At 40.4% G+C, this 14,890-nt stretch overlaps 1 protein-coding gene across 2 annotated transcripts in view; it reads right to left on the reverse strand.

Annotated features, from left to right (window-relative positions):
* The window catches only part of ctnna1 (catenin (cadherin-associated protein), alpha 1), a 79,120-nt gene that overhangs the window by 10,744 nt on the left and 53,486 nt on the right, over positions 1-14,890 (reverse strand). For both annotated transcript variants that reach the window (XM_084353579.1, XM_084353578.1), the window contains exons 13-16: positions 14,318-14,469; positions 10,777-10,887; positions 8,166-8,347; positions 2,311-2,416 (exon numbers count right to left, since the gene is read on the reverse strand). In XM_084353579.1, the coding sequence (XP_084209705.1) occupies positions 2,311-2,416; positions 8,166-8,347; positions 10,777-10,887; positions 14,318-14,469 (551 nt within the window). The remainder of the gene's footprint in view (positions 1-2,310; positions 2,417-8,165; positions 8,348-10,776; positions 10,888-14,317; positions 14,470-14,890) is intronic.

A 14,890-nucleotide genomic window follows, 5' to 3' on the forward strand; every position in this document is an offset into this window, starting at 1 on the left:
CACATCCATACACATGTGCTTGCAGAGAGGCAGGCCAGCCAACAGCCACGTTTGTATAGGCATACACACATGCACACACACACACACACACACACACACACGCTCATACACCTGCACAGTTGCCCATCTGTTTTCTTTGGGGGATAACACTGTTTTCATTAAAGTGAATAAGCATCTTCAAAAGCAGCAGTGAGGCATAAAAAAGTCACTTTCCAGAACAGCTTATTCCCTATTCGGATGATTCGGATGCAATTAGGTCAGAACAGATCAGACTTTTACTTTGTGATAGACGTGGGCCTGTAATATTAAGGATCTGAGGGCACCTTAAATAAAATATCAGATGTGCAGGGCTCTTGGAGGCCAGCAGCTCATTATGTCAGAGTATGAGGGAGAGATCTATGCTGAAAGCTAAATGCAGGTGTTTCCAGTATGTGTTGGCATAATTGAAACCCCTGATCGTTCACCACTGAGACAAAGGTACTTGATATACCTCTTACATCCCCTTTGAATGTGAGCCAATTTTTTTTCTCCAGTATCAGCAGATGTGGAATATGTTTCACAAGTGCCCCAGCAGCCGCATCACATCTCTTCTCAATACACAAACAACCGGCAGAAAAAAGCTATGACGTAAAACTACATAATCCTTAAATCAATTATTAACCACAGCCTTGTGTACATAAACCTAGACTGTTTAGAGACAAATATTTACTTATTGTGCAAAACAGATTTAAACAGATTCATTAATGACCAATGCATAGCACTAAAATCACTGTCTTGTAGTCAGCCATGAATCATTCAATCTGAATGATCTCATTACTTAACAAAGAGGCTTTATGCTGTTGCAACATTTTGCCAACATATCTGTTGAGATGTCAACAAAACCAGAGTAAAAGAGAGACTGCCAAACGCCTCCAATCTTATAGAAATGAAATCTGCCTTCCTGAGCACATGTTCTCAGATAGAAGTGTTGGAAACCCACAGCTGTTATGTTTTAACCAAAGACGCAAGCATTGTCTTTACGAGAGAAGACCTCAATCTGACAACCATGTCTGGTTGCAGACATCAAAACTAAACTCTTCCATGATTTAACAACAAAATGTATACATATTGCAGTCACAGAGGCAGTAAGTCTCTGCCCAAGAGATGGTCCATGAATAAGTTGGGGGATAAATCATGTACAGTGTCTCCCTGAGGTGTGGTACAGTGCAAGTATTTAAGTGAAATATGAGGCCATGGATAATTGAATGTGTGTTTCCCTATGTCAAGGACCATAGTCTCTTGAGTAAGGGATAGATGTGGAGAGATGATGGAATCGGGAATTGGGGAGTGCGAGATGGAGAAACGAGAGAAGGGGGGAGTGTTTGATCCAGAAAGAAATTGGTGAAGACTGGTAAGGAGTGTCTCATGAATAACACAAATCATAGCGGTTGTTAACATCTGAAAGGCTGTGCCATGCCAAGCTTTTTACTTGGATTTGCTCTGAAATATGCAAATGAGAAGAAAAAAATTATAATAATGAAATAAAAAAGCATTTCTGCAAAATTAAAAAATTAAAAAATCATGTACTGAATGTTTTTTAGCCGACATGGCTTCAAGTAATAAGGAATATACCAAAAGAAAAGTTTGCCTCCTATGCTGAGCTTTTAAATGTGGCTCACATGCAAACGCCGTTAAGGAAATTTAAAAACAAAAGGCAGGCATGTCAAGATGCAATCACTATGAAAGCTTTGTTTTTTTCAAACTAAGTGTGAGCGCAGCAGCACGCAGAGATGTCAGTTCCTTCAGAAACACGGGCTAAGAACAAGTCGTGCATTTGGGTAATGAAGATTGTTCATTATGCCGCATAATGTCAACTTCTGTACTGTAGACTGAATGGTCATGACTTAGTAGATAGTAAGTTGAACTTCTGTGGTAAAGTAGTGAGCATCACAATGATGACATAACTGATAGACATATGACGGATCATTTTTCTGGCAGGAGAAGGATTAGTGACTTGTGCTCTTGTTTTCTAACACAGCAGTTATGCACACTTACATCACCACTTCACAACAGGTAGGCGAAGTTAATATGAAACTGGAGAAGAGTTTGAAATCTGTCTTTTTACAATAGACATGACGTCAGCATTATGTAACAAAGGCAAGGGAGTAATTTTCCTTTATCTTTTGTGTAGCTGCACTTGTTGCTAATTTATTGAGCGCTGACAACATCGATGTGGCACTTTGATACAATTCTAATTATATATTGGGTTTGCTAGCACAAAGGTGTAGATTACACTAAACCCTTTGGAATGGAGCTTCATTAACGACTTACATTGTCAGCGATGGTGCGGCCCAGCTTGTCCATTCTTGATCCAGCCTCTGCAATTTTCTTGGCAGCACTGATGACATCAGACGTATTCTTCAGTGGCCCTTTCCCCCTGGGGAGAAAACAGTGGAAAGATCAGTCACCGTTTCTGATCTACTGCAGCCTCGTTCAATATGCAGGACCAGCATCTCAGTCATGGTGTGCCCGTTTGTTGTTTATCGGTCAGAGGCGAGCATGGACTGGAAAGTGTGACTTCTATATGGAATTTTGGAATAATTTATGGAAACGTCACAGACATACACGTGTATGCTGGTGCACAGATGATCCTACTTACACATACGGGTATCATATAGTTCAGTCAGAGCTGGCTAAGTTTTGCAACCCATTAAATGAAGACGGGCATCTTTCACGCTCAGGGCTGTGCATAAAGAATGGGACCATGACATTATACAGTGACACTCTTTTGCAGCACTATTAACCCCGCCTACAAAATGTGGTGTTAAACTCATGTTTCACTGTAGTTTTAGCATATGATAAACAAGCATACTAGTATTATGCGTTGAGGAAAATGGCAGCGCTATCATACTCAGGAATTCTGAAAACCTGATTCAAGAGCCCATCATATGATAGTAGTCAACAGTGCCATATGCTTTCAATCAGAATAGAAATTCTTAATTCAATCTATTTGGCTCTTTTTATTTAAACAGCTTTGAAGGAGTTTTTCAAGGACCAAGAAGCAAATTGGACTATGGGGGGGAAAATACTGAATGCACTAAAAAATGCTACACAGCATCTCCTCATTAGTGAGGCCGTTTTCATCCAGGTGTGGGACAAAGAAGGAGAGCCAAAGAAAAAAAGAGAACTGGAAGTAGAGAGATGTTTTATTAAAAGCCTTTGGTTATTGTCCTTATGGTAAACATCCATTCTTGACCCTACTTCAGCCAAACTAAGCCTGTCCCAACAAGGGTTGGTCCAGCCTTGACCTGACCCACTGTAAGCTTGTCAGCCATTTGCCGTTTTTTTTTTCCTGGCCCCACAAGGGACTCTGGGACACAGTTGGCAAGAGGCACAAATTGGATTCAAAGCTGCTCTCTCCAGGCTAAAAAATGAGCCATCCAACCCAGAACAGATGGAATTTTGTGTTCTGTTCTCTCGCTTCCTCTTCCCTCTGCTCCCATCTCCAACCCTTCCCCTCCTTTGCTCTCCCTCTGCTGCTCTGCTGTAAAGCAAGTCAGGGTCCTAGTGGAAGAGACCACGCGTCAGAGCACAGACTGGCAGCTCTCTGGGGAGAAGTAAACCCCTGGAGACAGCGCTGGAGGCATTGTGATGCGGTCTGGGGGAGAAAAAAGGCCTGGCATGGAGTGATTTTAATAGCATTGCAAGGGTAATGTTGTAGTCTGTCCCAATTAAAAACATCCCATCACAATGCATAAATACAGCAACCACTGATCTCTCCCTAACCACTGACTTCGTTTTTAAAAAGATCCCTGCTTTAGCCCCAAGAAATAAGGGGCAGCTGCTGAATTTCCTCAATATATTCAGCCCAATAGGCCTAGTAGGATTGCCACGGTGTTGAAGTTTTCCCACTGACTAAGCTCGTGACAACACCGGTGTTATCCATTACACCAGGCTTTTTGCAGGAAAAAATGCTCAGTTTCTGTGGAGCACTGTGTTAATTCACTACCAATGCAAACTGAACTTAAACTTAGTCATATCTCTGTTACATACGTTCCACTACTATTATTGTAATGCATTACTACATACTATCCTTACCGTTAACCACTGCTACTGTTATCACTAGTAATCACATTTCCATGTGCATTTCATTATTATTGCTGTACTACCTCTTTATGTACTTTCCTGTCAACCATCCATTATAATTGTATACATTGTGATCTCGTTGATCTGCTCTGTACATGCGACATCTATTGCACGTCTGTCCGTCCTGGGAGAGGGATCCCTCCTCTGTGGCTCTTCCTGAGGTTTCTTCCGCATTTTTTTTTTTTCCCTGTTAAAAGGGCTTTTTTTTGGGGCAAGTTTTTCCTCTCTCGAATCGAGGGTCGAAGGACAGAGGGTGTCGTCTCTGTACAGATTGTAAAGCCCATTGAGGCAAACTGTGATTTGTGAATTTGGGCTATACAAATAAAATTTGATTTGATTTGATTTGATTTGAACATTTCCTACATTAAAAGCATTTTACTGGCAAAATGTGCAAAAATGCATCTCCAGGGCAAACAACATCATTTTCAGCATCTTTAGACACAGATCAGTTTGAAATCTGTCAGGGAGAAGTTTTATTCAGTTTGTGGGAGTAATAACCAACCCCCCTTCTCTCATTAACTTGATCAGTTTCTCCATTAGCACTGGGTTTAAAAATGAAATATTGCCAAATAGGTGTTAAACAGTAGGGTTGCTTTTTGCTTTGACAACAAATCCTCCGCCACCATCTTGTCAGTAAACTCTCATCACTCTCCTCACGTTATAAGTGAAATGCGACTCCTGCTACTCTGTGTTGCAGGCGTGGTTGGTACGTGATGTAATCAGTTTATGTCCGACCACCGTGTAACGCTGGTAGGACAGACTACCGCGGCAAGCTTACCTGGATGGATAAGTAATGATAGGAAAGGCCACGGAGACTGACAAGAGGACTCCTGACAAAAAGACACCGTTCTAAGATTTTCCTAATGGATTTATACATGGAGGAGGGACTACGAACTTCAGGTCTGGTGACAGCTGTGGGCCTCCAGATGGGTGTAAGCCACAGAATGCTCTAACATAGGTGACTCCAAAATATGTTGCATGTTTCCAAGCCACACATGCTTTATTCATGAGAGCTGCCATACTGCCATAAGCGATGCAGGAGTCAACAAGAATCTCTCTCACTCCCTGCAGATTTGTCAGGAGAGAGGTCCACTACAATTATCCTACCTTGGCAGGGCTTTGTGCCAGCTCAAGGTTGAGGGGGCAATAATTTGGGCGCTAGCTGAATTAGCTAGCTACTGACCTTGCATGTGCTACTGCCGCATGCGAGAGTCAAGGAATAATGTGAAGATATATATACAGCCTGACAAACGTCTGTGTGTGTGTCTCGCCAGCGAGACACACACACACACACACACACACACACACACACACACACACACACACACACACACACACACACACACACACACACACACACACACACACACACACACACACACACACACACACACACACACAGAGTGCAATCCAATTTTTTCAGAGAGCAGAATAAGAAAAGTCACATTACTAAGCTGTAGTATGAGCTATCAAATGAACAAACTTTCAGAGTAACTACACTATTAACAACCCAGGCACATGGACTTCTATGGATTTATTTCTAATGGAGATAACAGAGCATAGACCATACTGACCATCACCAAGGTCAAAGACATTAAAGCTCGACCGAAATTACTCTAATTCAAAACTGATATAAACTGTTGTGTAACCCATGATATATATTTGTGGACAATATTGTTATTAAGGTATTAAAAACCTGAGGTAAAAGTTTTAATTCCTTTAGAAATGCCATCTTATTTGGGTTTCTTTAATGCAAATCCAGATGCTTGACTGGCTTTAAAGCAGATATGAAACCAGAAGAACCGTGCAAACAATGCACGTCTCATAGTTGCATATGCTAGGTGATTGTGGCACATATTAGCAATGGTACATAACTTCTAATACCCACTTCATTTGTAAAACCTTAGATGTTGGTGAGGTTCAATTATGGAAGCACATTCTAGATTACAGCATCTTGTTTTTCTAAATTATTTAGAGTGATGGTTTGTCGGACCTAATGTTTAGTGCAATACCTTTTTGAAACCTTGGTATAAACAGCTAAAATTTGACCAACTAGTTACATCTAGCATTTAATGACTGCCTAATAATGTCAGGTTAGTACTCCAAGTGCTTTGAATCTGTACTAAAACATATTTGTTTTTGTTTGTTTGCTTTTTCTGCTTGCTTAGCTTTGTTGATTTTGGTTGGAAACAAACAAGGGAACAATCTTAAACTACATTTGGGATTATAAAACATGTATACATTTATTCAAGTAGTATTCAGCCAGTAAGATAGGCCTGTTAAGGTCTAAATGGAGAAAATGTTTTCCAGTAAGTTAAGTATATGAAAAGCTTCAATGGTCTGTTTATCCTGTGGGAGACAGTTCTTCTCATTTCAATTTCCTGGTTGTGCTTTTTGATGTAAAACAGAGAGAAGCAGATATATATACATACAGATATAAAGACGTCACTGCAATCAATAACCTCTTAAAATATATATACACAGCTGACGCCATCTAATAAAGAAACATAGATTGCACTCTGAGAAGGATGCAGCATCATTTGCATCCCATTTACATCTGTGTACAGTGGATGAGATGCATAAGACAGCAATTATTTTTTTCTTGGTCCTTCCGGTGAATAAGAAGAAATTGCAGCTCACTAGCTATGTAAGTATTTTGAACTCTGCTACAACAGTATTGTTCTTCTTTGGCCAAGGAGACGGGATCTTTGACCCATTCATGAGATGAAGATAGAGAGGTAGCATTTCATAGTCATTACGGATGTGACTCAGAGTCAAGCACAAAATGTCCTCTGAGCAATTCACTTGAAAATTTTAAAAAGGCACAGTCATACAAATACAGTCAGGCGCAAAGAAAGTGAGCTACTCACCATGTCTCCTCACATCCTCCACACACACCAACACACGCACACTGTGTGAGCTAGACGATCACGCAGAGATAGAAATGCTGCCCAACAATAATCAGAAATTATCACACCCAGCAGTCCAGCACTGTAATGCACACACATGCACGCACCCTTTCATACACATACATGTCTTATCCTGTTATCTGTACTTAGGAAAACAAATATTTTACAATATTAGAAATCTTTACATTAATGTTTTCTGGGCTGCTATATTAAATGCATCTTTCATCTCTCTCAAGCAGTGGGTTTCACTGCTAAGATGTGCCAAACAACAAGCTTTTCTGCAGAAATCAATACTTATTGATGTAGTAAGAATAAAACATGTTTTTAAGTTTTCAGAAAGCACTCTGCTTGTAACCACAGAAACTTTGAGTCCCACTGTCAGACCTTATGTTTTTAGTAGATTAATATTTTGAAGCCATATTACAGCGAAGATGCGTCATGCCAAATTATTATTTCATACAAACATGATTGCATACATTTTTCCCAACCTTTTCTCTGCCATCTTAATTGTCTCAACAAACCACTGACAAGGGTGAATATTGCCAACCTGTAGCAGCTCTGCTGAGTGAGACTGTCCATTTTAGATTTACAGTGCACACTGAGATTTATTCATGTACCAGAGAGAGGGAGATTTGACGCACTGCTTACGGTTGTGCATATTGAGATTAGGGGAGGATGGAAAAATAATCAAGAAGAAAATCCTACCTACAGTGCTGCTTATGGAAAATGAAGAGCATTGATGCATGAACAGTAGTGTTAAACTGGGTGCATAGCACTGTGCAGATATGGGCAAATGTTGGGTGACAAATGTAGGCTTATTGGCTGATTGTATTGGCTTAACTTAAACAAGCATTCTGTCTCGGAGGCCTTTTGGTTGAATTGCAAAACTATTGGAATATTAGTGGGAGGATGGTAAGATGACATAGGAACACCTGCCCTGTGAATGAAGAAAGCACTAGGATTCAAAGACAAAAACAAAGACTACCAACTAAATGTGCAGCCACACTACAAACCATTCATTGAGATGTCTCCTGAGGCCAGAGAAATGTTTACAGTTACAACATGGGCCATCATTTGCTCGGGAAGACAAATGGCATCTGGGTGTGAGCCAAGCTGTTAGTCCAAACTCACCTGGTGAAGTCTGTCATCTCCATCATGATCATGCACATCTGCTTAGCCAACACAATGATGTCATTGCCGCTGTCATCCCACTTGGAGACCTCCGCGTCCAGCTTGCTCTTCTCTTCCTGGAAGCTAGCCACCTGTTCTGCAATCTTCGCCTTCTGCTCCTGGGGCAACTGGGCCATGATAGCCTGAAGGAGGAATTATGGGAGAGCGTAGAGGGTTAGCACACAAGACCTCAACATACTGTCACGGAGGCCATTTCTGTCTCCAGGGTATTTTGTTTGACATGATCCTCTATGGTTTCCATGGATGCACACAAGTTTTGTTGCCAGCCAATAACATGGTGCTGTTTGAGATCAAAGCAGAAAAACCAGTGTGGTACTATGGTGCACTACACTACTCAGTTCCTCGATTGACTTTCATAGTCCCTTTGATGTGATAACTATACTCCCCAGCCACTATATTCGGTACACCTATACGATATAATCCAATCTGGTACAACAGCTGTGCCACAAATTCTTTTTTCACAAACCTCATAATGTTCAGTTTTTGGTAAAACTTTAAGAGTGGTGTGAATTCAACGATATGTTTGTTTTTTAGTTTGTTTTTAAAAGAGCTGGGAAAAATGTAAGAAACACCTTCCAATATAATGCAGTCCAGATCAACACCACTGCCAACTATAACCTCTACATTAAGAATATAGTTAAATTAATACCTTTTTTTTAAATTAATACCGGACATTATTATGTTTGTAAAGGTAGAATTTATGGCTGAGCTGTTTTAATGGATCATGTTAGATTTTAAAGGTGTACTTAATAAATTGGCCACCGGGTGTATATTTATAATGACAGTCACTTGTTTGGCTACATGAATTGCCATGTATTCTCTGTTAATAAATAATCAATGTCAAGGATGGACATTTTGCTGATTGGCCCAGGTTAAGTGGGGCCTGGTTTTTTTTTTAACGACAATGGCTGGGTTCAATACAGGGTTCACAGCCACTAAGTAAGATTATTTGACATCTTCTGATTAATATACATATATTGAACTTTATGTCTCTGACCACTGAAGAGGATCAATATAAGGGCATTTGTTTAGCAGTACTTAATAACAAGTGCAAATGTGTTTAGCACCATTTCTATCATGCATTCAATGAATGAGCTTGTGAGGCCAAAGTGGGCAGACACTTAAGAGCAGGAAATCGAATATCATCGCAAGATCGTTCTTTCCATTACTGGTAAACAGGACTCGCTCTCTAGAGGCAACTAAGCTTGAACAAAGCTGTTCAGGGCAGCGCAAAGATGAAAAGCCCCCACCTAACAAAACAGTCAGATAATCTGCGATGAACAAAAAAAACAGCATAGCAATGTACTGATGGGTCACTCTGCCATAAGGGATTTTTGAGATTACTTTTTAACTCTGTATTTTTTAAATCATCCATGCAGTCAGCCTCTAAAGTTATAATTAAGTGTGATCTTAAAATGGAGAAAAGCTGTTTGGTAAGGGGACAGATACTCACACAGACAGAACTGCAATATTGCCCTGTCAAGTTGACTATAGTATAGCACTTCAGACAAAAGGACAGAAAGAGCAGCAATCCAGCTCACAAGAGCTTGGATTTACACTTTATTTCACCTCTTCTAAGGAGAAGAGGGCAAACAATAGCAGACACATTTATCTGCTCAGAGTCTTTTCAGGTAACCTATACAGAGCTTGGAAAGTCTAACCTCAACATTAAACATCAACTCAAATTCACTGGTTCAGACAAGGACTTGATATTTTAGGGGGAAAGAGATTTGGTTTGGATAACTGAAATTTTGAACATTTCTAATAGGCTGGACTCATTGCTTTTACTCTCGTATGGCTACTCAGAGGAAGGAATACATCATGCAAAGATCAACAGTCCATTAGAGGAATAAGGCTGAAGAATACCTCTGCCTTCAGTTTAGTCTTGAACTCATTTAACATTTGAATTTCTGAATTGTTGGTAACAACTATTTCAACACCACAAATGAGACCTCGTTGTAAACAGGAGTTCTATGAGGACAAACTTTTCACAAATACTTGGGTCACATTTGTTATGGTGGCATCGAGCCAACTGTGCGTAACCAATTAACAGTATGGGGGTGGAGTGTTTGAAAGAACAACAGTGGCTCAAACAACATTAACACAAGCACACTGTTAAATAAATCTGCACTGTTACAAATTAATAAAGTACAAAATGTACTCTATTTTCTAGAACTACAGCAGTGTGATTGATATACCAAACTGCTCTTCTAAATTTGTTGTTTGACAATGTCTAAGAGGAAAAAAATAATCACTTGCTTCATACAATGAAAAATATATTTGCAAATACATGTCTCCTGAAATTAATTCAGTTGGATGACAATATTCAAACCTAATAACTGAAGCATATAACAAAAGCTTGTGCGGTCAATATTGAACTATCTTCAAGTACGCCTCTGTACTGTGGGGCACAGTGAATGCAATCTCCTGTATGGAAAATATTAATATTAATGTGTGCACTTACACAATACATACATATCCCAGGTCTCACAAGGACAAGGTCAAACTGAAGAATATCTGTAAATACAACGAGTAATGATGGATAACTCACCCGTGCACTCTGGCCGGCAATAAGCTGGTCATCCTCTGTCTGCACGCTGGTCCTGCTGCGAACATCAAAGTCTTCAGTCTCAAAGTCAGAGTCATCCAACTCCTCTGGAGTCTGTAATGGGACAACAGAGAGGGAGAGGGGTGAGGGAAAGGCAAATGAGGAGACATCAAAATAGCCAAATGAACAGGGATGGGAGAGCAAACAAGATAAAGGGTAGAAAAAGGAGAAAAGGGTAGGAAAAGCTGTTAGTCGTAAGTGGAGAACATAAAATAATATTGGCATACTACAGCCTTTTGGGCACTATTAAATAACCAACCTGCTTACTATCTATGAAAAATGCCTTGGCACTGCCAGCAAGGGCAGCATCAGATAAATGTCTTCTTCCCTATAGCATGGTACAAGAAACTGTAAACTCTAAATGAATTTGTAAATCAAGTGTAATGTGCTGCCTGTGCATTTTGAGAGAAAATGAAGGTACAAGCTGGTATGAAACATATTGGGAGCACAACACTTCAGTCCCATCTGTCGCTGCTATCTGTAGACAGGCTGGTGAGGCATGAGTTGTGTTCTTCTTGAGTGTTGCTACTTCATCTCTGATCCTTCACCTCTTCCCTAGCTCTGAATGCAAAACAGGCTACAAGTATTCTTCCATAAATATTAATATTCAAAAGAATCTATCTCAACAGGTCATGCTTAAGGCAAAATACAATACTGACTGACAGAAAAATGTATTCGCTGGTGATATGGGCACAGGGAAGATGATGTGGACAGATAGAGGCACATTATCACGCCTATGCCGCTACTTGTGCTTATCCAGCTGTCTCAATACCTCCCTTCTGTAATGGATTTGGAGCCCTCACGTCTAAAAATAGCTGAAGGTCTCTGAACAACCTCACACTGCTTTATGGAATGTAGAGATGCTCTTGTTCTCAAGGGAAAAAGGGGTACGGTTTCAGATACAAAGCTGTATCCCTTTCAACCCAGACAATGCTGTTCAGTGGGGCAGAGATATCACCTGCTGTGGCCTGTGCAACAGATAACCTGTGAATGTGGAAGGCTCAGAAATGATAACTCATGATGAGCACCCAATGGGGCACACTACTGTAGAGAAGTGACAACAGCCTGCTGTTAAATTAAAAAAGGTTTGTCGAGTTAATACTGTTGTCACAGCAAATGAATTTTTAATACCATTCTCCAAGCTGTGGCAAAATATGTTAATCAATATTTAATTTTGTAATGTCCAGCATCTACACTGCATGTCTGAAAGCTAGAATATCCAGTTCCACCTGTGTCACCTCTATATGGCACGTATGACCAGATGGTAACAGAAGACAGGGACAGAGCTGAAATTACATTATCGTGACAATGCTAGAAAATAGGCCTCAGTCTTATCTAGTATTTTTGTCTGCTACTGTAGATATGGAAGGGCAGTGCAACAGTACAACTGTTATTCTTTTTCTGCTCATAGCCTCTGTGAGGAGAGCAGATTTTTTTTTTTCTTTTAAAGGACAGAGCCAGCAAAATCACCTTGGGCAGTGGCGCACAGCACAAATCATAAGGTAACGACAGCTGCCCCCTGTATCTCGCTGTCAGCAGCTCCCTGACTTCGAGACAGTTTGATGTCTGGGAGGCATATTCTCTGATGTCCCTGTAGGTGGGGGAGAGGGCTCTGTCCGCCTGTCAAATATCTAAGGGACGTCCACCATGTGCACCACTTACAGAGGTTAAAGACTTGTCCATCTTAAGTAGCCCCAACCACACACTTGTCTGTTCTGATTTAAGAGTAGGCCACTGTGCAGTGCGTGTGTGTAAGGGTTTATAGAAAGGCGCTGGAAAGCAAGCATGCAAGCGCCTGTGTGTGTTTGTGTGTGGACATGCCCTCAAGAAGTTATCTCATAGTGCTCAACTCAGTTGAGCTGCATTCCTCTGGTTTCAAAGGTGACCATGCCTAGTTTCACATGTAAACTGTGCCAGTGAAGCCAAGCAGAGAGGGCCCTTCTAGATAGAAATTAACATTTCTGATACGCTTGTCTTATCCATTACAAACAGCAGTTAACGTTAAGTAAAGAGACTTTTGTATAGATGCTGTTTGAAATTCCAAAACTCACCAGCTAAGCAGCCATTTCCTGCTGAATAATCATTGCAAAACATATGATGATCACCTCACACAACTGATCAAGAAATCCTAGCAAACCTTAAAGGATCTGCATAATTTCACTTTAAGATAAAGTTGGAGTTGAGTCTCACCACTCTCTCCTGCTCACAGTTAAGAATGGAAGAATTAATCTGGTGGATTCATTATAAGTAAGCAAGATTGCTCATTAATCCTCTGTTATTTTTAACACACATGCACACCTACACACATCCACCCGCCAGGTAGTGTTCAGCCCGCCCCTCAGGCCCAATGTTAACAGCTTAATCAATCTGGATAACGAGAGTGGAGCTGGGGCAGATGGAAATTGAATGTAGTTCTCTGGCTCGCAGTCCAACTGAAGAATGCTAATTAAAACCTCCATCTTAAATCAATTGCTTATTATAATGCAAATACTGCATAATGGTCCTCTCTCATTTGGGTTTTGTCTGTGTCTCAGCAGCATTATTCATGCGAGCCCAGGCACAGTTTGGAGCACCACTGTCAACACAAAACGTGCCATCAAGACTAATGATTCCAATTCAAAAGATTAAAGTGTTGAAAATAATGGAAGATGGCATAATACAACCAACCGACACATTGTAACTCAACGTGGTAAATACATAATTATGTAGTGTTACACATGAGAAGCATATTTAACAAATCCACTTACTTCCTAATATACTTCCTAGTATAACTGTACATATATATATATATATATATATATACATACATATATATATACGTACAGTTATACTATAAAGCCTTAAGAACGATCTATTTCTCTTTACAGCTGGGGTGGGTTTTGTTGTCGGCACATTGTCAGTCAATTAGGTACCCAACTACCATCTGTCTCAGTTATAGTTCTACTCAAGCAAAAGGCCATTAACCCGCAGACAACCAAGGCTGCTGTTACACAAGATTGCAAGTCTGGTCAATTAGGTCTACTCTTGCATGAGACAAGTTAATCATTGGTTTCTAGGGCTGCACGCATATACACTTTCTCACATAATATTAAAAACAGCATCTGGTGCACAGGCCAATGGCCATATATATACAATTACATTACACTACAATAACCAGGGACTCTCCACCATGTTGTAGATTGGATGACGTCTGTTGAAGTGTTTTAAACACATCAAATTAATGTTGTCCATGCTAATCTTTTTTCGACCTTTACACAGTGCTTGTGAGATTTCCAATGAGTTACAGTTTTTTAATGTGGTCAAAGGCAAACCTTGCTATATGAGTAAAATATCCTGAGTGAAGATCATTATTTACCTCTATTTCAACTCTGTCTATGCTCTCGAGCGGAAGAGGCAGAAAATGCGACTTAGGTTTTTTTTTTTGAGCTCAGGGTGAAAATCAAGTGCTATGTTGCAGAGGTAGACAAAAAAAAGCACGACTTACTCTGATCATGAGGACAGCCTTGCGGATGTCACGGATGCCATCATATACCAGACGGGATGCGTCAATGAACTCATTCTCATCCACAGGTAGTGTGGGATTTGCACTCAGGGCCTCTACTGCAGACTCTACTTGTTCTGTGAACCGTGGCATGACTGAGGAAGGTGAGATGAAGGGTGGGAGGAAGAAAGGAAAAAGAGAAAAACAATATTGATCAAGATTCACGCTCAAAAAAACACAAAGAGAGTGAAGGTGTATAAAAGTAAGCACACGATATAGATCAGACAAACAAACATACCTTGAGTGTGTGTTGTGTATAACATGAATAGTTTACTAAGACAGAACTACATGCTTTAGAAACTAACTGTCCAGCCACCACCTCCAACACAAAACCAACACAGAGATAATGGGTTTGTGGGAGTATTAGCACTCAGAGCAGTGAGCATTGGCCCAGCTTCCTTACAATTCAACACCTGTGACGTTCCTCCTGTGATTGCAGTCTATCAAAAGCTACTTGACATAAAGCATCAACACAGACGGTCTACTGAGGAAATTATATTTGAGAAATTAGAAATG

Source organism: Pagrus pagrus, assembly GCF_965226575.1.
Source record: "Pagrus pagrus genome assembly, chromosome: 5".
NCBI lineage: Eukaryota > Metazoa > Chordata > Actinopteri > Spariformes > Sparidae > Pagrus > Pagrus pagrus.